The sequence below is a fragment of the Microtus ochrogaster genome, chromosome 7 (genome assembly GCF_000317375.1).
Source record: "Microtus ochrogaster isolate Prairie Vole_2 chromosome 7, MicOch1.0, whole genome shotgun sequence".
Taxonomy (NCBI): domain Eukaryota; kingdom Metazoa; phylum Chordata; class Mammalia; order Rodentia; family Cricetidae; genus Microtus; species Microtus ochrogaster.
The window spans coordinates 43,606,213-43,629,455 of record NC_022014.1 but is presented as its reverse complement, the minus strand read 5'-3'; the positions used below and the strand labels follow the sequence as shown (position 1 = coordinate 43,629,455).

Sequence of the window (23,243 nt, the reverse complement as noted above, 5' to 3'; positions counted from 1 at the left end):
ATCTGTGGAGATTAAAAATAAGTCCTAAGTCTTAAATCAAAAATCACCGAAAAGGGCCAAGTGTGGGATGTAGCTCAGCTAGCAAGTGAGGCCTGTGTTCATTCTCTGGTACCAAAACCCCTCATCCTCTATAAAATGGTCCCGGGACAACTGTCCTTTGCTTTGGCTAGGGTAAAGAGTGGAGAGCAGTACAGCCAGAAAGAGTTGTGACTGAAGAAAGAACAGAACCACCTAACTGGAATGTCAGCAGGACCTTGCTCTGGCCTCTCTTCGGTCTACAGAAAGATCCAGATGAAACCCATGGTACAGAGTAGTGTGGAAGGCTCATAGTTTATTACGGCAGAGGAAGGCGCCCTCGAGAGCTGAGAGTGGACAGTGGATGGCACCAAGACAGCATCACGAGACCACTGTCCTGGAAGTTTTGGGGACAGGTACTCTGAGGGATGTTTTTCTCTTTCGGTGATTGACAGGCCCATTTGAATTAACCCTCAAGGGAGGGGACAATGGTGTGTCCTTTTTGTTTGTTTGTTTTTAAAAACGGTTTCTTTGTTATTTATTTATTTATTTATTTATTTTTGGTTTTTTGAGACGGTTTCTCTGTGGCTTTGGAGCCTGTCCTGGAACTAGCTATGTAGACCAGGCTGGTCTCGAACTCACAGAGATCCGCCTGCCTCTGCCTCCCGAGTGCTGGGATTAAAGGCGTGCGCCACCATCGCCCAGCTAACAGGGTTTCTTTGTGTAACAGCCCTGGCTGTCCTGAAACTCACTCTATAGACCAGGCTAGCCTTGAACCCACAGAGATCTGCCTGACTCTGCCTCCTAAGTGCTAGGATTAAAGGTGTGCACCACCACCTGGCACTATATTCTTATTCTTTACCATAGAGGCTTGATTAGATAGTAATCTTTGGAGGCAGTTTAGAACATGCCTCTATCAAGAGCCAGAGATAGGACCTAAACCCCACTATTTTGACCAGCAATCCAAATTTTGTAGTTTGGCTCTTGGCTTTATATACCCCTGCTTATGAGGGAAGGGCTATAGCCTCATGATCTTCAAGCCAGACTTACCTGCGAAGCTACTTATCAGTGATTATAACCAGATGCTAGGCTTTCTTTTCTTGGCCACTTGGTCCCAAGAAATCACACAGAAACATATTAATTACAAACTGTTTGACCAATTAGCTCAGGCTTATTATTAACTACCTCTTACAACTTAAATTAACACATTTCTAATACTCTTATTTTACCACAAAGCTCATGGCTTGTTACTTCACATCTCGCTTCCCCTCTGGCTGCTGGCATCTCTCCAATTCTGCCTTCTTTTTCCCTTTATCTTTTTTTGGACTTCCCCTCAGCTATACTCTGCCCTGCCAAAGCAGCTTCTTTATTAACCAATGCTAATAAAACATATTTACAGCATACAGAAGGGCATCCCACATCATCTCCCCTTTCTGTCTAATTGAAAAAGAAGGATTTAACTTTGACATTTTAAAATTACATATAAAAAATGGTTATCAAGCAAAGATTAAGTTACAATATTTAATCTATTGATATTTGACAAATTAAATACTCCATCACCTATCCTATCTTTGTGAGTCTAAAGTGTCATATCTAATTTATCTTTTATAATAACTATGGAAAGTTATAATTATAACTATTTAGTCTTTAACTCCATCAAAGACTCCAGAAGGATATAATATTACCTAAGCAAACAGGAAGTGCATTGTAAGCAACTTCCAAAATTCTAGAAGTGACAGAGACATCTGGCTGCCTGGATAGTCACCCAAAGTTTTTTTGTAACATTGGGGCATCCATCTTTGGCAGATTTCTCAGCGAAGCAGGAACCCTGAAGGACTGCCCTCCTACCCCGAGACAGAGTTTCACTATAGCTATCTAGCCTGTCCTAGAACTAGCTCTTGTAGACCAGGCTGGCCTTGAACTCACAGAGATCCACCTGCCTCTGCCTCCCGAGTGCTGGGATTAAAATTTAGACATGTGCCATCACCACCTGGCTATGACTATTAATATGTATTTCTCCCCCCCCCATGGAACGCGTAACTAATTTGTGTGTCATCCTTGCGCGAGGGCCATGCTAATCTTCTCTGTATCATTCCAGTTTTAGTATGTGTGCTGCTGAAGCGAGCACTAATTTGTATTTCTTAAACTATACATTGCATTTTTGGAATGAGCTGTATAAACATAATACCTTATACAAGAGCAGAAATATACATATAACAAAATTGGCCTTAAATTTGTATCAGTAAACCAACATTCATACCAATGTAAAGTTTTTACTTCCATGTCAAGTGATAGACTGAGATGGGGAGACCCTGAAAGGCCTACTCAGATCTCAGTGCTCCTTTCTCTCTCTCTCTCTCTCTCTCTCTCTCTCTCTCTCTCTCTCTCTCTCTCTCTCTGTGTGTGTGTGTGTGTGTGTGTGTGTGTGTGTGTCATTCTGTCCTCCCCATGTCGGGAAAGACCTATTCCAGAATGAGGATCTTATGATCCACTTTCAAATAAGGTAGGTTGGAGACCTGTGTGTGCTGAGCTGCTCTGTCGGAAGGCAGAGGAAAGGGACAGTTGCATTCCTAGGTTTTATGGTTGGCTTTGGGGAAGATGGGTCCTGGCTTCTAGGGTTTGCCTTGGGTAGGAGACTATTTTAGGCTTTGTAGCTTGGATTTGAGCAAGGTGCTGAGCAGAAGAAGGGCAAGAGAGGAGTCAGGCAGATCTGAAGGTCTTCCAGTGTCCTTCAGCTAAAAGTGCCCAGCACACAATGTGCCCCATACCTTGGGTAATATTTCCTGAGCCTCGATACTACTGAAACTGTGGTGTTGAGTACTGGCCGGTGACACTGGCTCATGGTGGGGGTATTTATATATTATTTGTTGGGTTTTTTTTTGAGATAAGATCTTACGTAGCCCAGGTTGGCCTCAATCTCAATGTAGTCAAGGATGTCCTGAACTTACTCCTATCTTCCTGCTTCCACCTCCTACTTGCTGGAATTATAGGTGTGAGCCACAGGGCTGGGCCTAGGGAAGCTATGCGATTTTTTTAAAATGCAAATTATTGGGCTCCATCCAGATTGCTAAATGGCTTGCTGCATTTTTTTCCTCATTGCATCTTAGATCAGGTTTTGAATCAAACAGGCTGAAACAGATTTTTAATAGTTTATATACAGCATTTTTTCTTTTGTTATAGGCTTCTTCTCTGCTGGTTTCTTCTCAGCTGCTGGTTTCTTGACAGTGGTAGCCTTTTCTCTGCCGTCTTCTTCAGTGTCTTAACTTTTCTTTCTTAGTTTCTGCAGGCCCCTTCTCTGCCCGCCTGCCCTCTTCTCCGATTCAGCTGCCAGCACTGTTTGTGCGTCCTGCTCTGGGAAGAATGGCATTCCTGCATGTAGTCTTTGCATAAGGGTTCGGCTTCAACAGGATTCTCAGGTCCTTCAGTGGATTCTACTTCCTCCCCCTATGATGAATCTTCTTGTGTGGTGCTTGGAGGGTCCTTTGGGATCTCTGGGCCAAGGTCTGTACTCATCATCTTGTACAGGGGAATGTTTGGTTAATTTTTTTTTTTCGAGACAGGGTTTCTCTGTAGCTTTGGAGCCTGTCCTGGAACTCCCTCTGTAGACCAGGTTGGCCTCGAACTCACAGGGATCCGCCTGCCTCTGCTTCCCGAGTGCTGGGATTAAAGGCGTGCGCCACCACCTACTGGTTTATAGTTACGTTTGAGGGAAGCAGATTTATGCCAAGCGCCAGTGCCGTGGGACTCACCTAGCATTCAGGAAGCGCTTTCAGTTCAGATGTAGTATCATCCCACATGCCCACCAGGAGCAAGTTTCAAATGTTCAGTTTCTTACAGTTAGCAGAGTAATACCAGGGATGTTTCTGGCCTCGAGGGTACCATTATCTTCCTGAGAGACGCTGCAGAGCCCTCTGCGCTGGCTGCGGCATTGGTTTCTCATTTTACCCTTGCCAGCTCTTGTTCTCTGAGAGGTATAGACTTTTTTGACATCATTCCACGCTTTAAGTTTCTTAAGCTGCTGAACGTGTTATCTTATCTTCAACCTTCAACCTTATCTTCCTCCACCTGGTAAGGCTGTCAATATCATTTTTGGTTTCTTTTCTGTGGTGCCAACAAACATACAGCCTCCCCTCCCCGACACATACTTCCAAAGGCACCGTGGCTACAACTGTGGGTCCCACCACCTGCAACTCTGGGAACTTGAGTCACAGTTCTACCAGCCTCCTGGGATTCAGCACTGATCTGACGACCTGCTAATTCACTGACCACATAGGGCTGCCTGTTGTTTTTCCTCAAGTTGGTGTGAACAAAGTTCACAGTATCCAGTCCAATAGTCTGGAAGCTTTTTGTTTTTGTTTTTTGTTTTTCAAAACAGGGTTTCTCTGTGTTACAATCCTGGAACTAGCTCTTGTAGACCAGGTCTGCCTCAAACTCACAGAGACCTGCCTATCTCTGCCTCCCAAGTGCTGGGATTAAAAGCATGCGCTACCACCACCACCACCACCACCACCCGCCCTAGACTGGGAGTTTAGAACAAAGTGACATTTTTTTTCAGATGACTCTGCACTGATGTGAGGGCGTGGGCATAAGACGTGGCAGGGAGAGGAGAAGGCCATGTGATCCTGCTTTTTGGTTTTGGTTTTCTTCTATGTTTTTCGAGACACGATTTCTTTGTGTAGCCCTGTCTATCCTGGAATTCACTCTGCAGATCAAACAAACCATCCTTGAACTCACAGAGATCCACCTGCTTCTGACTCCGGAGTTTCGGGATTAAAGGTGAGCCACCACCAGGCTGGCTCACTGCGTTTTTTAATGAGTCCGTGGGTACTCTGCATACACGTTAGTTCTATAGATAACTATAGAAGGTTGTAAGGATAGGAAGCTACTGGAACCTTCTAGGGAATTAGAAAAGGTGCCAAGACGTGGTTGCCACCCCAGGGTACTGGGGCTCCCCAGGTGATGCTAGGGTATAACCCAAAGTGAGTATGACAGTGTCAGAGAACGCGCTAGTGGGATGGGACACAGGCACCTCCTACCTGGCTGCTGAGACTGAGGGGCACTGTTCCCAAGACTCCTTCCCTACCCTGTCTGGCCTGCCCAACCTGTCCCAACACTCCCCAGAGGCATTGTCAGGCCTCCAGTCGCTCTCGGGGCACAGGCTATTCTTTGAGATGAAGAAGGTCTTGTTCTCCTGTTTGCTTTGTGGTTCTTCCCCCCCCCCCCCCCCCCCCCCCCCCCCCCCCCCCCCCTACCCCCCCCCCCCCCCCCCCCCCCCCCCCCCCCCCCCCCCGTGTGGCTGAGCTGTGAGGCCAGAATTTCGGGCCCTGCTGCTGAGTGACCCTGGGAAAGCCTACCCTGTTTCAGAGTCTCTGTTTCTTTTTCTCTAAAACTAGGTAATTAACAGATATCCCACTGAGATAAATCCTAGTAGTTACTCCCTAAAACCCAGGGCTTACTCACGCCGTGTAAGCCCTCTATCACTGAGATACATTTCACCTCTCTTCTAGTGTTAAACACACACTCACATACACAGGTGTATACACACAAATAAATAAATGAATGGATAAATGTAACGGGAACTTTGGAAACAAATTAACAAAAAATGATTAGGTGGCTGAGTGTGGTAACTTGGGTCTGGAATCCAGTGCTTGGGAGGATGAGACAGGAAGATTGCTTCCTGTTCTTGGTCGGCTTGGGCTATGTTTTGAATTATAGGCTAGCTTGAATTATATAGTGAGACCATGCCTTTCATGGTGGTGGCACATGCCTTTAATCCCAGTACTTGGGAGACAGGTGGATCTCTGTGAGTTCAAGGTCAGCCTGGTCTAAGTGGTGAGTTCCAGGACAGCCAGAACTACAGGGTAAGACCCTGTCTTAAAAATACAGAAGAAGGAGAAGGAGGAGGAAGAGGAGGAGGAGGAGGAGGGGCGGGGGGTGGGGCAATAAGATGGTTCAGTGGTTAGAAGTGCTTGCTGCTAATCTGACAAGAGTTTGCTTCCCAAGCCCCACCTGGTCTCTCACAAGTTCTTCTCAGACCTCCATATGTGTGCACGCAAGAGCCCTGACCCCCTGCCAATAAATAAAAGAGAGGTGGGAGGAGAGTTGGGGAAATATCCTTTAGATTTTCACAGTTGTAAGAAGATAAGTATAATCAACATTGTTCAAAAAGAAAATAAAATCCTAAAACAACAACAAAAGACGAGGCGGGAGAGATGTCTCAATGGTTAAGGCACTGACTGTTCTTGTGGAGGACCAGAGGACCTGGGTTTGGTTTTCAGCATCCGTATGGTGGCTTGCAGGCATCTGTAATGCCAGTTTCAAGGGATCCAGTGTCATCTGAACGGGCACCTTGTGTACATATAGACACATAGGCAAACACTTGTATACATAAATAAAAAAGAAAACAGATAACAGTAACACTTTATTTCTTTGACTTTGCTTAAAGTCGAGATCCCCATCATCACAGACAAAACAATTGTGTCTTGGAAAAGTACCCATTATCTCAGTCCTGTAACTCACTGTGTAGCCCAGGCTGGCTTCACATTCCTGGCAATCTACCTCAGCCTCTGGAGTGCTGGGATTATAAAAGTACACCAACACATGACTTAGAGATAAAGTCTGTTATCTAACCTTAAAAGATTAAGTATGAAAGGTGAGTGAAAATAAGAGAAGCTGGGCTGCAAGGTGGTGCAGGCTCTTGATCCCAACACTTGAGAAGACAGAGGTAGGTGGATTTTTGTGAGTTCGAGGCCTGCCTGGTCCTCATAGCAAGTTTGAGGCCAGCTAGAGTTACATAGTGAGATTCTGTTTCAAAAAAGCAAAAGACCAGACCAAGACAAAAAACCCAAAATGAAGTAAAGTTTTGGGGAACTGGAGGCAGGAGGCTCAAGAGTGCTGGGGTTATGGGAATGCCATTAATCCCATGGATGGAGGCCACCACCACAGTTTAAAGCCAAATTTGAGGCAAGTTTTAATTAAATACTGGCCAGGTGGATGGGCTCTGGCCAGGTCCATACCCAGGTTCCCGGGAAATGTCTCGAATCAAGCTTTGCAAGGGCTTAAGGAGGAAAACCCATACTTCACTTCATTTCCCATCAGGTCCTTCAGGGAAAGGCATACATCCTGTTACACCTCCAGCCTACAACCAATCTGGGGCAAATGCATACCCTGACATATTTTCTGCGAACCTCCTGCCAACATGTGATCAAGCACTTCTGGTTCCGAAGGGTCAAATAAACTTGTTTAGGGAAGAGAAAAACAACACATGACTTGCTATCTCCCATAAACAATGGCCTGCAGCATTGCAGGTCATGCTTTGTTTAGGGATCTCTAAGGCATAGTAATTAAAACTTTCTCGGCAATCTTACCATAAAACAATCTACAGATTCAATGCAATGCCATCAAGATCCCAGCAAAATTCTTCAAAGACCTCGAAAGAACTGTACTCAACTTCATATGGAAAAGCAAAAAACCCAGGATAGCCAAAACAATCCTGTACAATAAAAGAACTTCTGGAGGCATCACAATCTCTGACTTCTAACTCTACTACAGAGCTACAGTACTGAAAACAGCCTGGTATTGGCATAAGAACAGACAGGAGGACCAATGGAACTGAGTAGAAGACCCGGATATCAATCCACACATTTTCGAACATCTGATATTTGATAAAGAAGCAAAAAAATATCAAATGGAAAAAAGAAAGCATATTTAATAAGTGGTGCTGGCATAACTGGCTATCAACATGTAGAAAAATGAAAATAGACCCATATCTATCACCATGCACAAAACTCAAGACCAAATGGATCAAAGACCTCAACATAAAGCCAGCCACACTGAACCTTATAGAAGAGAAACTGGGAAGTACACTCAAACGCATTGGCACAGGAGACCACTTCCTAAATATAACCCCAGGAGCACAGACACTGAAAGAAACAATTAATAAATGGGACCTCCTGAAACTGAAAAGCTTCTGTAAAGCAAAGGACACGGTCAACAAGACAAAACGACAGCTTACAGAATGGGAAAAGATTTTCACTAACCCCACATCAGACAGAGGTCTGATCTCCAAAATATACAAAGAACTCAAGAAATTGGACACCAAAAGATCACATAATCCAATAAAAATAAAAGGAGTACAGATCTAAACAGAGAACTCTCAACAGAGGAATCTAAAATGGCTGAAAGACACTTAAGGAAATGTTCAACATCCTTATTCCTCAGAGAAATGCAAATCAAAACAACTCTGAGATTCCATTTTATTCCTTTAAGAATGGCCAAGATCAAAAACACTGATGACAACTTATGCTGGAGAGTTTGTGGGGAAAAGGGAACACATCTGCATTGCTGGTGGGAATGCCAGCTGGTACTACAACCCCTTTGGATGTCAGTGTGGCGATTTCTCAGAAAATTAGGAAACAACCTTCCTCAAGACCCAGTAATAATACCACTTTTGGGTAAATATCCAAAGGATGCTCAATCATGCCACAGGACATGTGCTCAACTATGTTCATAGCAGCTTTGTTTGTCAGAGACAGAACCTGGAAATAACCTAAATGCCCCTCGATTGAAGAATGGATAAGAAAAATGTGGTACATTTACACAATGGAGTACTACATAGCAGAAAAAATAACAACAGCTTGAATTTTGCAGGCAAATGGATGGAGCTAGAAAACATTATTTTGAGTGAGGTAACCCAGACACAGAAAGACAATTTTCACTTGTACTCACTCATAGGTGGTTTTTAAACATAAAGCAAAGAAAGCCAGCCTACAAACCACAATCCCAGAGAACCTAGACAACAGTGTGGGCACTAAGAGAGACTTACATAGATATAATCTGCGTGGGAAGTAGAAAGTAGAAAAAGACAAGATCTCCTGAGCAAATTGGGAGCATGGGGACCTTGGGGGAGGATTGAAGGGGAAAGGGGAGAGACAGGGAGGGGAGCAGAGAAAAATGTAAAGCTCAATAAATATCAATAAAAAAGAAAGATAGGGAAAAATAGGGGAAGATAAGGAAAAAGGTTGTAAAACCTGGAATCTGGTTGGAGCAGAAAAGCAAGAAGACCAGCAGAATTACCTATGGCCTAAGGCGCCAACCCCCACTCCTCGATATAAGTCTACAATTTTCTAGCAATTTTACTAGAAAATCCATTTACCAAGAAGCACATGCACTCAGCCCCTTGTGCAAGTTCAGGGGCTTCTGATTTTAGCCGACCAGCTTGGAACCCTGCCCAAGACACTTCTGGATCCCACCTACAACAAGACATTTCTGGATCCCACCTACAACAAGACACTTCTGGATCCCACCTACAACCTTAGTTAGCAAATAAAGAAACAAGGATCGGGTTCCCAGAAATAGAATTCCAAAAAGCTTCCTAAATCTGTTGAACCCTAGCGTCCAATCACCGAGGAGAAGGAGTTGCCCCAAGAGACCATCTCTCACATCACAGCTGATGTAAAAGCATGAGGATTTTTATTAATTCTGTCATGGCAGGGTCTTCCAGCAGTCGGGAGGCTAGAAGACCCTGAATGTCTGGTACAGGCTATTTTTAAAGGGAAAAACCCCAGAAGGAAGGGGTGTCTGGGAGTTGTTCTTTAACTATTCTGATTGGCTTATTCAAAAGAGCTATTACCAATAATTGGCTGGAGAGTGGTTGCCAGATCAGATGAGGTAAAGGGAAACTTCTGAGAGTCACTTTGCCAGGGACTAAGTAAAAACATCAGTAACTGAGTCAACACCTAAGGGTGATCTTGCCCCTATTCAGGGAGATGGAAAGTTCCCAACATCTCAGTACGTGCATGCATAGCTGTTATGTCCTTGGTTCCCTGGGGAGGAGGGGAAGTGCTGAGAGTTGTCAGAAATGGCTTCAGAATTGTCTTAAAGCTCTACAAATCTTTTGTGAGAAAAGAAGACTCTTTTTTAAAAAAATATTTATTTATTATGTATACAATATTCTGTCTGTGTGTATGCGTGCAGGCCAGAAGAGGGCACCAGACCTCATTACAGATGGTTGTGAGCCACCATTTGGTTGCCAGGAATTGAACTCAGGACCTTTGGAAGAGCAGGCAATGCCTTAACCACTGAGCCATCTCTCCAGCCCAAAAGAAGACTTGAAACGCGAGTCTTTGAGAAGGCCAATCAACCCTCCAGTGTGTCTTAACTTTCTTCCGAGCACCATTTTTGTCTCATAAACCTCATGCTTAAATCTACATTCAAATATTTTTAATAAAACCACCAACTCTGCTTCACCATGCGGCAAGTCCTGAAATTCCTTTCAGCGACGAAGTCCATGGGGTTTGGTCCTAGTGGAGATCTCGAACTCCTCAGGCTGCTGCGGTGGCAATGTGTGCTATCTCTGTCCTCTCGACATTGACATTTCTGGTATTTTGTTTGTGCTTTGGCTACTAAACTTTGGTAATGTTTTAGCAAAAGATCGCGGGTCTCGGTAAACCCCTCTGTACTCTCAGTTCAACCCCAAGAGCAGATGTTTCCTCCGGACTAATGAGGCCAATCTCCTGACTCTCAAAAAGCCTCAGGGGCTTAGCAAAAGTTGTTAAAAGTCAGAGGCCAGGAGTCACGGGTACGGTGGAAGCGGGAAAGTGGCAGGGACCTTTGTATTTGTACAGATAAAAATCTGGGAGGGAAAAAACATCAGAACCTCAAGAAGAAAGAAGCCTTCTGAAGGCTACGGATCCACCCCAGCGCTTTGTCCCGCCCCCAGACAAGCCCCGCCCCATCTGCTCACGGCCCGGCACTCAGCCCCGCCCCATCCGAGTGTTGATAACTGTTTCTCTACATTCAGCCCCGCCCCTCCCAGCCCTGCCCTCCTCTTAGCCACACCCCCACGCAGTCCCGCCCATTGTGCTCGACCCTTCCCCGACCTTTTAGCCTCGCCCCTTCCCTCAGCTCCGCCCTCAATCGGCCCCGCCTCTCGTAGAGCCAGTTTTGTCCTCGGCACTCAGCTCCGCCCCTTGCTCCGCTGGCTCTGCCCCTGCGGTAGGCCGTTGAGGGTGGGGCCGAAGCGGGCGGTTCTGGGGGCGTGGCTGGAGAAGTCCCTCCTGGGGCCTGCAATCTGGGCAGCGCGGGGCGGAGCGCTGAGCGCGGGCCCGGCTTTGCAGTGAGACCTGCGGGCTTTAAAGGCACCTGTGAGCAGCAGTTTCTAGCTCGACCGTGAGGGCCTTCGTCGTCATGCATCGTGTACCGCTGCTGCTCGTGCTGGGCTTGCTGCTCGCGGGCCCCGCCGCCCCTGCGCGCCTCGGCCCGAAGCGCGTGAGTGTCCCAAACCCTGGAGTTGCGTTCCTGAAACAGACCCTCTGCTGCAGCCAAGGGCTGTTTGCTTCCGATTGTTCGGAGGGACTCCTCTCCTCAGATCGCTTCTGTACCATCCTTTTTGGGTGCAAAGCAGCAGTGCAATCGCACCGGCCTCAGGCCCAGGTTCTCAGTCTGTGACTCGCTGCATTACCCACTGGTCTTTTTCCCTGTTTTCTGCTTGACTCGGAGGTCTTCCTGCGGGTGGGACGGCTGAATCAGACCCCGAGATCCAAATTTGGCCACCAAGGGACTGAGAATCAGCCGTGGGATCCCGCTGTTCCTGGTTGTGAGCTACTGAGGCTCCCTCCACCCCCAAATCTTTCACTTCCCAAGTCTCTCTTCTACTCCTGTGCTGCATACCCCTGGGAAAGGGAAGTTTGGTCATTCTGAGTAAAAAGCCCAGTTCCATTGCCGTTTGCTGTGGCCAAAAGGGGTAAATCCTAGTCCTCCAGATCCTCTTCCTCCTGCCCCTTCAGGGAGATTTGTCTAAGCCTGGAGCGGTAAAGAGAGAGACTGAAAGTGGTGGTGGGGGCAGTGACTTCTGATTCCTCTTCTGTTGTTGATTGTGGATTACCTGAGCCTTGGTCTGCTGTCTGTAAAATGGGTGTGATGCCAGCACAGGGTGGGGGCTTTCATGAAAGAGATAATTTTGTGGAATGCCAAAAGAGTAGTAAGGTTGAGGCCAGCACGGCTTTAGTCTTGTTTAGTCTGGAGGCAGGAAGTGGGAGGAAGGATCTTTTGACTTCATTTGCCCAGAGGCTAGGCAGCTAGTCTCTTAGAGTCCTCGGCAGCTGCCTTGTGAGGTAGAGCCCAGTTAGAGACTGGGCCCTGAGGATATCTCTCCTATGTGCTTTGCCTGAGGGTACCGTTTAACTTCTGGAGCTCAGAAAGCCAATTTGGAGGCTTTGTAGGCACCAACTTCCTTCTGTCCATTAAGGACTTACTTAAGATGTCTCAGTGAATGTTCCTTTTGAACCTTACCTTCTGCCATCTATGTCTTCTCTGTAGGCTTATGTGCTCAGAACCTGACTTTGCAGTCATGGGCTGGTGGAGGCTGTGGAGTGACCAGTGAGTGAGGAGTGAGCCTCCCGGAGCCCTGACTTCCTCTTATATTGTTGACTGATCTTGTGACCCTGGGATGTGGAGATAGTAGCTGTGCCAGGCAGATAGGAGGCAATTACTAGACTCTGTGTTATATAGTGGGTATCACTTATTGTATACCTACTGTGTGCTATGGGTTGAGCTTTATACTTTTCCCCTTTAAACATTTCTTTTCAGCCAGGCTGTGGTGGTGCGCATGGGAGGCAGAGGCAGGCAGATCTTTCCAGTTTGAGGTCAGCCTGGTCTACAAAGTGAGTTCCAGGACAGCTAGGACTGTTACACAGAGAAACCCTGTCTCAGAAATTTTTTTTTTTTCTGAGACAGGGTTTCTGTAGCCCCAGCCAGTGTAAAACTCTATGTTACTAAGGATGTCCTTGATCTCTGACCTCCCTGCCTCTATCTCCCAATTGCTGGGGTTACAGGGAACTTTTCTAATGATCTTAATTTTGGAATAATTTATAAGGACAGGATCGAATTTCATGTATTTACCTAATTGCCCTTGTTAGTGTCCCAGATTGTCAGTGTTTGCTCGTTAAAACCACGGAGCCAGTGTGAACTGAACCAGCCTTTATTTGGGTCTCATCAGTTTCCCATGAATGTCCTCTTTCTGTTCCAGCACCTGCTCGGGGTACCATATTGTCATCCCTGTCACATCGTCCCCCTCTTCTTAAGCCTGACACAGGAAATTTAAATGAGCTTGGCCCTCTTTAGGAGCTGAGTCCTGTTGCTTTCTGTGTACAGACGTTTTAATTCTGGCCATCGTCCTGGCAGAAGATACAGTTGTGCCCATTTGCACAATGCGGAAGTTGACCCTCCAGGGCTTAGTTACTGTGCCAGAGGCACCTGCTAGGGAGAGCGGCAGCAGCAGTTATGTGACTTTAACCTATGCCCGTAGCTGGCCCTATCTTCTGCTTATGTAGCCACATCTTTCTGTTGTCACGTTCTGGCTTGTTCTTCCTGTGTCTTGGTCTAGGCTGGGGATGACATCTCCCAGGTAGGCACCGTTGATCTCCATCCTCCCTTTCCCCGTGAGCCTGGACTCAGGTGCTGGAATGTGTTATAGCTGCTGCTGCTGCCCAGGCCCTTCTTGCCAGTAGGCAAACACCTTGTGAGAAACTCCTAGGGCCGGGTGAAGAGGTGTTCAGGAGAGGGTGGAGGATTCTAAAAGGGCACTCTGGAAACTTCCCTATGCCCAAAATCAATCTTCAGTGCGAATCAGGCTGCTGATTTGGGGGAAGCAGACCCTCCTCCCGCTATTTTAGCCCAGGTTACTACTCAGCCATTTTTTTTTTCACTTGGTCTTATGACCATCCCCTCCACCCTTCTCCTCCAAGCGTAATACTTTCTTCTGAAGGTGTTCTATTGCACCACGGCCAGTTGGTTCTCTTGAATGTGAGCCGTGAGGGCCTATCGTAAATGAGCCTACTACCCCTCCAGTATCAGCCAGGTCCCTCATCCAACATGGCTAGTCTGTTGGTCTTTCTGCAGTGCCTCAACCAGCTGAATTTCTTCCCCGGGATCTTGGCTTGTGCTTCGTCAGCAATGGCTGACTTATCATCCTGAAAGAGCATCTTAAGTGTCCGCTCTTAACCACCCTCAGTAATACCTGAGTTACTCCCCACACCTTCTGGATCCTCCCATCCTCCCTGCCTTTCTCTCTTCCTTTTTCTAACCTTTGGTATTTGGGTTTGAACCCAGAGCCTCAGGCATGCTAGCCTCAGGCATGCTAGGCAAGCTTTCTACCTCTGAGTTACACCGCCAACCTGGGTAATGTTTATTTACATTAGACCATCAGCCACACAAGACTGGGCAGGACTGACTGCTTCTATCGTTTACATAGCCCTTAGTTCAGGACCTGAAATAGTTGCTCCATAAATACTTGTGGAATGAAGTTTGAGTAGAATATCTGCTGGTACCTACCCTGGCCCTGCCTTTCTTCGTCACAGTGTGGCTTTTCATTCCAGGGAGCAGAAGCCCATGCCGGGAAGCTTGAGCATGGAGTTTAACAGGCTCCCAGGGATCTTGAGGAGTTGGTGGCAGGAAACAGAGGCCAGGAGGGCACATGGCTGTCATTCAGTGAGCCAGCTCATGCTCGGTGCCTGACACCATGTCATGAGTTCTTATATATGTGTTCTCACCTTTTTGCAACAGCCCTGAGAGGAAGCTATAAGGGCCTCCACTTAGAAGGTGTGGAAGTCAGGATTTCAAGGCAGTATGTGTGCCAGGCTGTGATTTCAACCCAGGTCTGTCTGACTGGAGCCTAGTTTTTCTGAATAGCACTCCAGGCTGTCACCGAACTCACTGTGTACTTGAGGATGACTTTAAACTACTGACCTTGTTTCCCCCTCACGAGTGCTGCTGGGATTATAGGCCTTGTGCCCCATGCCTGATTTTATATTGCTTTTTGTTCTATTTTAAGGACAGGGTCTCACTGTGTAGCCCAAACTGGCTTCAAACTTGAAATCCCCTGCCTCAGACCCTCAAGTGCGGGAGTTATGTCACCATGCCTGTCTCCTTCAGTGCTGTAGTAGATCATACGGTGTCTGACTCTGTGTCCCTTTTCCATAGGACAGAAGAGGTCTTAGCCTCGCGTCTTCAACTTGAGTTTGGTGTTGAGTCACAGGTGTACATGTTTGGAACCCAGATTACAACTTTGGACCCAAGATAGTGCCAAGCCTCATGTCATAGGGTCTCAGTTTCTTGTGTCTTAATTCCAAAATCGGGCAGAGAGAAGCTGTGGCTTAGCTTGGATCAAGTGTTCCTTGGGTCCTGATGGCTTATGGGTGTGTTAAGTTGGAGACCAGGCTGGGGTGCAGGATTTCCAAAGCCCGCGCGTGGATGATGGCAGTGCTGAGGATCCTTGTGGGTGGCCTGAGGCCTGTGAGTATGCATGAAAGGAGAGACGGAGAGGGGAAGGGGGGCGAGGGATGAATTCTAGATCCTGAGGTCCTGGGGTGAGGATGGTCACATGAGGTGGACCTGGGGCACATGGAGGAAGGTCAGGAAAGGGCTTCTGTAAAGGAGTCGTGGGTGACTCAGGTTGGGGATCTGGTGTGGTTCATGATAGGGGGTAAGAATGTGCTTGCAAGATGGAAAGTCACTTCCTGGGATTGCTCATCGTTGAGGGACCCCTGTAGGTCTCGTCCTGTGGGCCCTGTTTGTTCCCCAAAGGTTGAGACTTGGGTTACTGTTGTTCCCCACCCCCGGGTTAGTGTGTTCCCCATTGTTGCTAGCCTTGGATTGGACATGGGGTGGGACATGACCAGGCTCAATACAAGGGTGACTCTTCCAGGAGCTTGTCCTGTGCTGACCTAAAACTGGCCGGAAAGAAATGGGTGGCAGGAGGGTGGGGAATCAGAGGAAGAACCCCCAAAGCTAGGTGGGGTTAATTCTGTTTTTAAAAGAATATTTAATTTATTCATTGGTAGCTTATGTACAATGTATTTAGATCATCTCCAGTACAATCCCACACCTTCCCCTCCAACTGCCCAGTACATCTGCTACCAGCTTCATCTCCTTCCTTTTAATATAATAACCCACTGGATCCAATTAGTGCTGCCCATGTGTGCATGACTTAGGGCGAGGGCTACTATGAGTAACTCCCCTCCACACACAAATGAGGAATTCCCCTCTACTGCCAGTACTTCTTTAGCCAGAGGTAGGATCTTTCTCCTTCCCCTCTCCCTCCCACCTTTCCTTCCTCCTTCCTTCAATCCATCCTTCCTTCTTTCCTTGTAGCCTAGGCTGATCTAGAGGGACCACAAACATTCCATCATCTTGCCTCAACCCGAGTGCTTACATTCGGGCTTACACCAGCTAAGTTTCCCCTCCCTTGCCCCAGACAGGGCTTTATGCATTCAGACTGGCCTGTGATGGGCTATCTAGTTGAAGATTATCTTAATTCCGAATGCTTTGCCTCCACCTCCCAAGGGCTGCCTCTGCCACCACTCTGGGTTTGTGCAGTGCTGGGGATGGAGCCTAAGGTTTCCAATAGGCCACGCAAGCAGTCTACCAACAGAGCTACATCCCAGCCCCTTTCATTTTGAAGTTCAAGGTCTGTTTTAATGGACCTTCAATCTCACACTTTGGGAGGCTGTCCTTGGAGTCCTGCCTGAAGAATGGGTCAGAGGAGTGTAACTGTTACCATGGGGCTCAGAAGGGTGCGTGCAGGTCTAAAAGCTTCTTTTCCTTCACTTCCGCCTTTGTGTCTGGTTTTCCCTAGCCTCCCCGACTCAGCAGCTTCTCCTGGGATAACTGTGATGAAGGAAAGGACCCTGCAGTGCTCAAAAGCCTGACACTCCAACCTGACCCCGTCGTCGTTCCTGGAGATGTGATTGTCAGTGCTGAGGGCAAGACCACCGTCCCCCTCGTTTCTCCTCAGAAGGTGAGCCCCGGGCTAGGGGGAAGAGGTGCAGGGAGTGGGCAGCTAGCAGGCACTGAAGGAGGTGCACACCCAAGGGGTTGTGAAGGATTTCAGAATTCACAGACTTGCCAGGTTCATCTCTATGAACCTGCCACCGTGCCTAGCTTCTTATAGATGTCTTTCTTTCTATCTTTTTCTTTCTTTTTGTAACTGAGAATGGCCTTGAACTTCTAAATCTTCTGCCATCACCCCCTGTGGACTGGCATTACAGGCATGTGCCACTATGCCTAACTTCTTATAGATGTCGTTTTTTGTTTATTTTGTTTTTTTTTTTTTTTGAGACAGAGTTTCTCCGTGTAATAGCCCTAACTGCCGTGGAACTAGCTCTTGTAGACCAGGCTGGCCTCGAACTCACAGAGATCCACCTGCCTCTGCCTCCCGAGTGCTGGGATTAAAGGCGTATGCCACCACCACCTGGCTCTATAGATCTTGTAGTCTAACTCCTCAATTGCTAGTTATTGTTGGCTGTTATGGACCCTGTCAGAATCGTCACACACTTGTACTAATGAGACAACGTGATCAATTTGGAGACACTGTACAAGGCTAGGATTTGTCCTTATAATGTTCTATTTATGCTTTCATGATCATGTAGCTTCACATTAATTTTATTTATTTATTATTATTGTGTATGCAATAATAATAACTCAGGGCCTCATGCTTGCCTGCCAGGCACTTTATCTTTCCCTCGCCTCACTTATTTTTAATTAATTAATTTTTTTGAGATGAGATTTCTCTGTAACCATGGCAGTCCTGAACCTCATTCTGTAGACCAAACTGGCCTCAAACTCAGAGATCCACCTGCCTCTGCCTCCCAAGTGCTGGGACTAAAGATGTGCACCACCACGGCCCTGCTGACTCTTAGATTCTTGACCCTAGTGGATTGGTTTCCTTATGATATGAAATCCAGAAACAACCCTGTCCAAGTGGAGGAATAATGACCCATGTTAGGAGAGGGTAGCTAAGGGCCTCAGGAAGTGCCTGCCAACCCAAGAGAGAGGCCGGGGTCCTGCTGCCAGTGCCTGTCTCCCTGGTCTAAAACTGAGACTAGTGAGTGGCGTACACCTTTAATCCCCAGCACTTGGCACAGAGGCAAGTGGATCACTGTGAGTTTGAGGCCAACCTGTATGTTTATAGTGAGTTCCAGGACAGCTAGAGCTGTATAGTGAGACCCTATCTCAGAAAACAAAACAAAAATTGGGGGAACCTCTGTGCAGGGCAGACCCTATGAAGGGGGTCTCAAGAAAGAGGTAGATACTGTATAAAACACCCCACTCTGGGAGGTGAGGAGGAAGTAGAGACTGAAGGAAGTTGACCGACTCCCTCAGGGGCAGAATTAACCTTCCAACCAGGCCCTCTGGCTCTTCCTGATCTGAGGAGGAATAGGCTTGCCCGGAGGAGAAGGCAGGCTGGGGAAAAGGGTGCTGTGCAATTAGGGTGGATTCATATTAGTTAATAGAGCGGGTCAGTGAGGCAAGCAGGAGTCAGGCCATGCTGACATCACCCTCTCTCAGCCAGTACTCTTGACACGAGGGCATTTGAAGATGCAGGCAGGAGCCTGGGTCTAGTGGAGTCTGGAGGAATAAGGACCAAACCAAGATTTATTTCTCAGAAGTGGAACCTCGGCCAGGGTGATGGCCCACAACTGTAATTAATCCCAGCATCTGGGAGGTGGAGGCGGGAGGATTGGGAAGTCGTGGCCATTTTCTGTTATACAGCAAGTTTCAGACCAGCTTTGGCCACATAAAATCCTGCCTCAAAAACACCAAAATCCAAACAACACAAAGTGAAACCTCAAAATAAAGCGAAGCTGAGACTGGAAGTTGCTAGCATCTTGAAGGGGATTTGAAGACTGTGGCTTCCGGGTTTGGGAGATGGCCTAGCTGATAACATGCTTCCTGTGCAAGCATTAAGACTTGTATTCAATCCCCAGTACCCATGTAAAAAACCAGGCGTGATGTAGTGTGCACTTGGACCTGAGGAGGTCGAGATGGGGGGATTCCTGGAAAATCAGTCTGGATGAATCAGTGAGAGACCCTGAATTAAAAACCAAAGTGGAGGGTGCCTGAGAATACACACACACACGTACACACACACGTACACACACATGTACACACGCACACACACACACACAGCATCCTGGCTCTGAGAGACAACTGGCATATATGACAACTTATAGAGTTAATCTTCTGCATGTGCCTAGTGTAACTGGGCTGTTTGCCTGGGAGTCCTGGCTGCTCTCCGCAGTCAGGTAGGCAGTCATTAGACCAGGAGTGGGATCAGGGTAGCTTGGCAGTGGGAAGATCGTTCTAGCTTTCTCATCCAGGTGAGTCTGGGGAGGTCATTCAGCTCCTGTAACCGGCCACAATAAGGCTCATAGACAGCCTCAGAGTAACTCCCCATACATTTCCATTGGTTTGTTTGTTTGAGACAGGGGCTAGATGTGTAGTCCAGGCTGGCCTTGAACTTGCAGTTCCTCCAGGGTACCAGGAGCTGTTCACTGCTGTGCCTAGCTGTGTTTCCATGTATTACCCTGTCATCTGTGCTGCAACAGAGAAAATGTGAACCAGAAGCAGCCAACAGAGAGAAAGACCCTATAACTGAGACTGGATGGCGGGCCCACCCAGGACATGTGCCACATTCAGCCAGCCAGTGGACAGTGGCATTGGATAGTGCCAACTGGAAGATGGTTTGTGGGTCAGAGAGAAGGGACTTTTGATGATCCATGCCCACCACACTCTCAGGAAGGGTGAATACTGGGACTCAGTGTGAACATCCCCCCAGCCAAATCCTACCCTGGAGGAAGAGACAGAAGGGAACTGTATATTCAAGGCCATCCTGGTCTAGACCCTGTCTCCAAAAAAACCAATGGAAATGTCTAGATTACTCTGAGATTGGTCTATGAGCCTATTGTAGCTGGTTGTGAGATGAAACTTCAAGAAGCAGGAGCAGGAATGTGTGCCCTGGAGTTCACACTGTCACCTTGGTCAAATCCTGTGACAGGTGGAGCTCGTGTTGGAGAAGGAAGTAGCTGGCTTCTGGGTCAAGATCCCTTGTGTGGAGCAGATAGGCAGCTGTACCTATGAGGACTTCTGTCAACTCTTGGACCTATACATCCCCCCTGGAGAGTCCTGTCCGGAGCCCCTGCACAGCTATGGGCTGCCTTGCCACTGTCCCTTCAAGGAAGTGAGTACTGGGGTATCAAGGTTCTAACTACTCCTCTGCAGTAGAGAGAGAGAGGGTGTGGCCTTCTCACGCTGCATATTGCTTCTGTGGGTATATGAGAACTGTTATGTTGGAGGCCAGGGGCCTTGATTTATCCATTGGTGGAATGGGGCAGCTTTGTGCTTAGATGTGACCACTGGTACCCAGCCTGGAAGAGCGCTATGGCAACACTCCTGGCTCTTAGCAGAATGGAGATAGGGGCAGATCATAGATGTAGGTGGGTAGGCTAACCCTGACCTGGGCTCACTTCTTCCCCTTAGGGCACCTACTCACTGCCCACGAGCAACTTCACAGTGCCTGACCTGGAGCTGCCGGGCTGGCTGAGCACCGGCAACTACCGCATCCAGAGTATCCTGAGCAGCGGTGGGAAGCGCCTGGGCTGCCTCAAGATGGCTGTCTCTCTCAAGGGCAGATAGCCTGGCAGCAGCCACCACAGAATGAAGGGGCACCAGGAAGGCCTGCCTCCTCTTCTGTGTTCCAGGGCCCAGACCTGCACGCCCTTAGCTGCATTCTCCTACTGTTCTCTCTCTGCAAATCATTGTGCAACCTGACCCGAGGGAGGATGGACCAGGCTGGCCGCCATCTGCTGGGCTGTGAGCCGTGCTCTTCCCCATCCCTACGACTTTCTAAGAGTTTCTTTCCTATCCAAAACAGTCAAGGAATGGGAACCAACATGTTTGAGGAATCTTAAGTTCAAACTGACCCAACCTTGGCCTCCTGAAGTTATCCCCACCCCGACCCCTTCTTTTGAGTCACCAACTTAAAACAAGAATAACAGTATTAACCTTTCTCATTGCACCCTAAACTTCTCCTACGAAGAGGCTTAGGTAATCCATCTTAGTCTGCCCCCCATTAACTGCCGCGGTTAATTATATTCTCTTCCGAGTTTGCCTAGCCACCACAGGGGCTGGATGGATCCAGGAGAGGCAGGGTGGTGTGCGGCAGAAACCCCATGGGAGTCATGATGGGCATGTTCCACTAAGCTCCGTAAAAGCCCAGGTGCCTGCAGGGCTAAGCAGAAGGCATAGGGAGCCAAGGCAATCGCTTCCGGGCATGGCTTTCACTTTTCCTTTTTTGGCATGACACACACACAAGGAGTGGGCTGACATTCCTTCTACTAGACAAGGAATCAAACCCCAAACCCAATAGCACATGTGCTCTGGTGCCAGGTGGCCAGGGTCTGGAATGGCATATCTAGTCCTGTGGGGGAGGAGTCCAATGTGAGCAGTAAGTGCCATGTAAGAATGTTGCCAGATAGTCACAATATTTTTTTCTCCCTTAGGCTCCAAACCCAGATTTTTATATGAAATCTTAGAATTTTTAACTGTTGGTAACAAATGTTTTTTATATACTGTAGAGGCCAGAGGGGCCACAAGGACTTATCTGGGGGCTCTCGGGCTCACAGGTGACTGCTTTCTCACACCTGTTCATCTTCTCAGTCTCAAGTTACCTGGCATCATCTCTTCCCTCTTCAGGGTCAAGTCCACGGTGCCTGACCTCAAAGAGGGCTCAGCCTGCACTAGAGGAGGTCCAGGTGGTCTCTGAGAGCTGGGCACTGTGCCAACCTCAGAGTTCATCACCATCAGGGTACAGGGGTTCACAATGGAGGGGGCCCCCCAGAAACCACCATGTGGAGCAGGGATCCCATGAAGAAAGTGGATCCTACATCAAGTTGCACCATGACAACTTCCTGGGCCTCAGACAGCCCGAGTTCTGGACTGGAAGCCTAGGCTGGCAATAAATCTTTTTAACTTGCCGAGTGCCCTCCTTTTCTTGGTTGCATTCTTCACTGGGCATGGCTGAGTGTTTTGGAAGTTTGTTTGTGATGGGCTGTTTCTGTGGAAGGACTTGGTGGGTGGTACAGGGGACTCCGGGCATCACCAAACATGGGTGCTTGTGTTTATCTTAGTAGTAGCTGGGATTTCTGCTTTGCTCTGAGGGTGAGCCTGAGCTCTCAGGGTACGATTTTACTTTCTTTACCTACAGTTTCCCACTGTTCTGTCTTGTCTTTTCTTCTTTTCATTTCTTCATTTTCTTTTCTTTTTTCTTTTCGTGTGTGTGTGTGTGTGTGTGTGTGTAGGCTAGAAGACCTTCTACCCTTGGGTGGTTTCTGCTTTTTCTTTGAAACAGAGTCTCATTAACCTGGAACTCGCTGTGCAAGCCAGGCTGTCCGGTTAGCGAGTCCTAGGTATCTGTCTGCCTGCCTCCACCTCACATCTCACCATTGTTGGGATGACACATGTAGTCCATCATGCCCACCCAGGGTTTTACATGGCTCAGGGGATCTGAACTCAGGGCCTCACACTTGTAAGTACTTGATTGAGCCCCTCCCCACTCTTTAATTTTGAGACGGGGTCTTGCTCTAGCCTAGAGTGCCTCAAACCCCTTTTATAGCAAACACCTATGTCTCTAGACTTGATTTCCTTCTGCCTTCAGGATTACAGGCCTACTCCACCATGTCTAGCTCTCTTTTGATTTCTAGTTTGCATTCTGCTTTTGTGCTTTGGTTTCTCACTGGGTGGTAGAGATTAGCCTGGAACTCAGTCCTTCTGTACCAGCCTCCTGCCCACTGGGATTATACGCATGTACCACCAAATCGGTGCCCACGTTCAGAACAGAACCTTACTGGCTCAGGAGATCTAGTTTGTCATACTTATTAAAATGTGCCTTGATGCCTCTTGAGGGGTGGAGGTAAGATTGAAGGATGACATCTTAGATCATGGACAAAGCAGGATGGTGTGTTTTGAGGCCTAGAAAGAAGGAAACGAGGTCTTTGGGAGCAGGCACTTGAAGAGCATGTTGACCTACCAGCTCTTGTTTCTCCATTTGCTTCCTGCCCACATGAAGTGAGCACTCCTGCATACATCCCACCATGATACCCTCCTTCCCAATCCTGCATTTATCATTCCCTCATGGTACTCCATTTCCCAACCCTGCTTACATCATCCTGTTATACTATGCTCTGCCATGCACCCTCCCGAATACCGGGATTAAAGGCGCGTGTCACCAGCCCAGTCTGGAAGGTGGGTTTTTATTTTTCAGTGTGGGGTTTCATTTTTCTCTTTGTTTTGTTTTGAGACAGGGTCTCAACATAGTCCTCAATAGTCTCAAAGCTTCTGTGAAGCTGAGAATATTGATGTGTGTGTGTGTGTGTGTGTGTATGAAATTTTTA

General features: G+C 47.7%; 1 protein-coding gene, 1 non-coding gene and 1 pseudogene across 2 annotated transcripts; 1 reads left to right on the top strand and 2 right to left on the bottom strand.

Moving 5' to 3' along the window:
• Positions 1-2,036: 2,036 nt before the first annotated feature.
• Positions 2,037-2,143, bottom strand: LOC113456436. Its single transcript, XR_003377247.1, has one exon. It is a non-coding gene; the product is annotated as a U6 spliceosomal RNA (small nuclear RNA).
• A 1,192-nt stretch (positions 2,144-3,335) lies between these two features.
• Positions 3,336-11,204, bottom strand: LOC101986271 (annotated as a pseudogene).
• On the top strand, positions 11,060-21,827 carry Gm2a (GM2 ganglioside activator). The gene is made up of 4 exons (XM_005350051.2): positions 11,060-11,283; positions 16,649-16,810; positions 19,850-20,032; positions 20,332-21,827. The coding sequence occupies exons 1-4, from the start codon at positions 11,203-11,205 to the stop codon at positions 20,485-20,487; spliced, it is 582 nt and encodes a 193-aa protein (XP_005350108.1). The 5' UTR covers positions 11,060-11,202; the 3' UTR covers positions 20,488-21,827.
• Positions 21,828-23,243: the final 1,416 nt, after the last annotated feature.

What these genes read in the sequence shown, in the direction of transcription:
- Gm2a (XM_005350051.2), top strand. Translation starts at nt 11,203, where the DNA reads ATGCATCGTGTACCGCTGCTGCTCGTGCTGGGCTTGCTGCTCGCGGGC. An exon ending in CGCGCCTCGGCCCGAAGCGC is followed by an intron (nt 11,284 to 16,648) that starts GTGAGTGTCCCA and finishes GGTTTTCCCTAG; the next exon opens with CCTCCCCGACTCAGCAGCTT. An exon ending in GCCACTGTCCCTTCAAGGAA is followed by an intron (nt 20,033 to 20,331) that starts GTGAGTACTGGG and finishes TCTTCCCCTTAG; the next exon opens with GGCACCTACTCACTGCCCAC.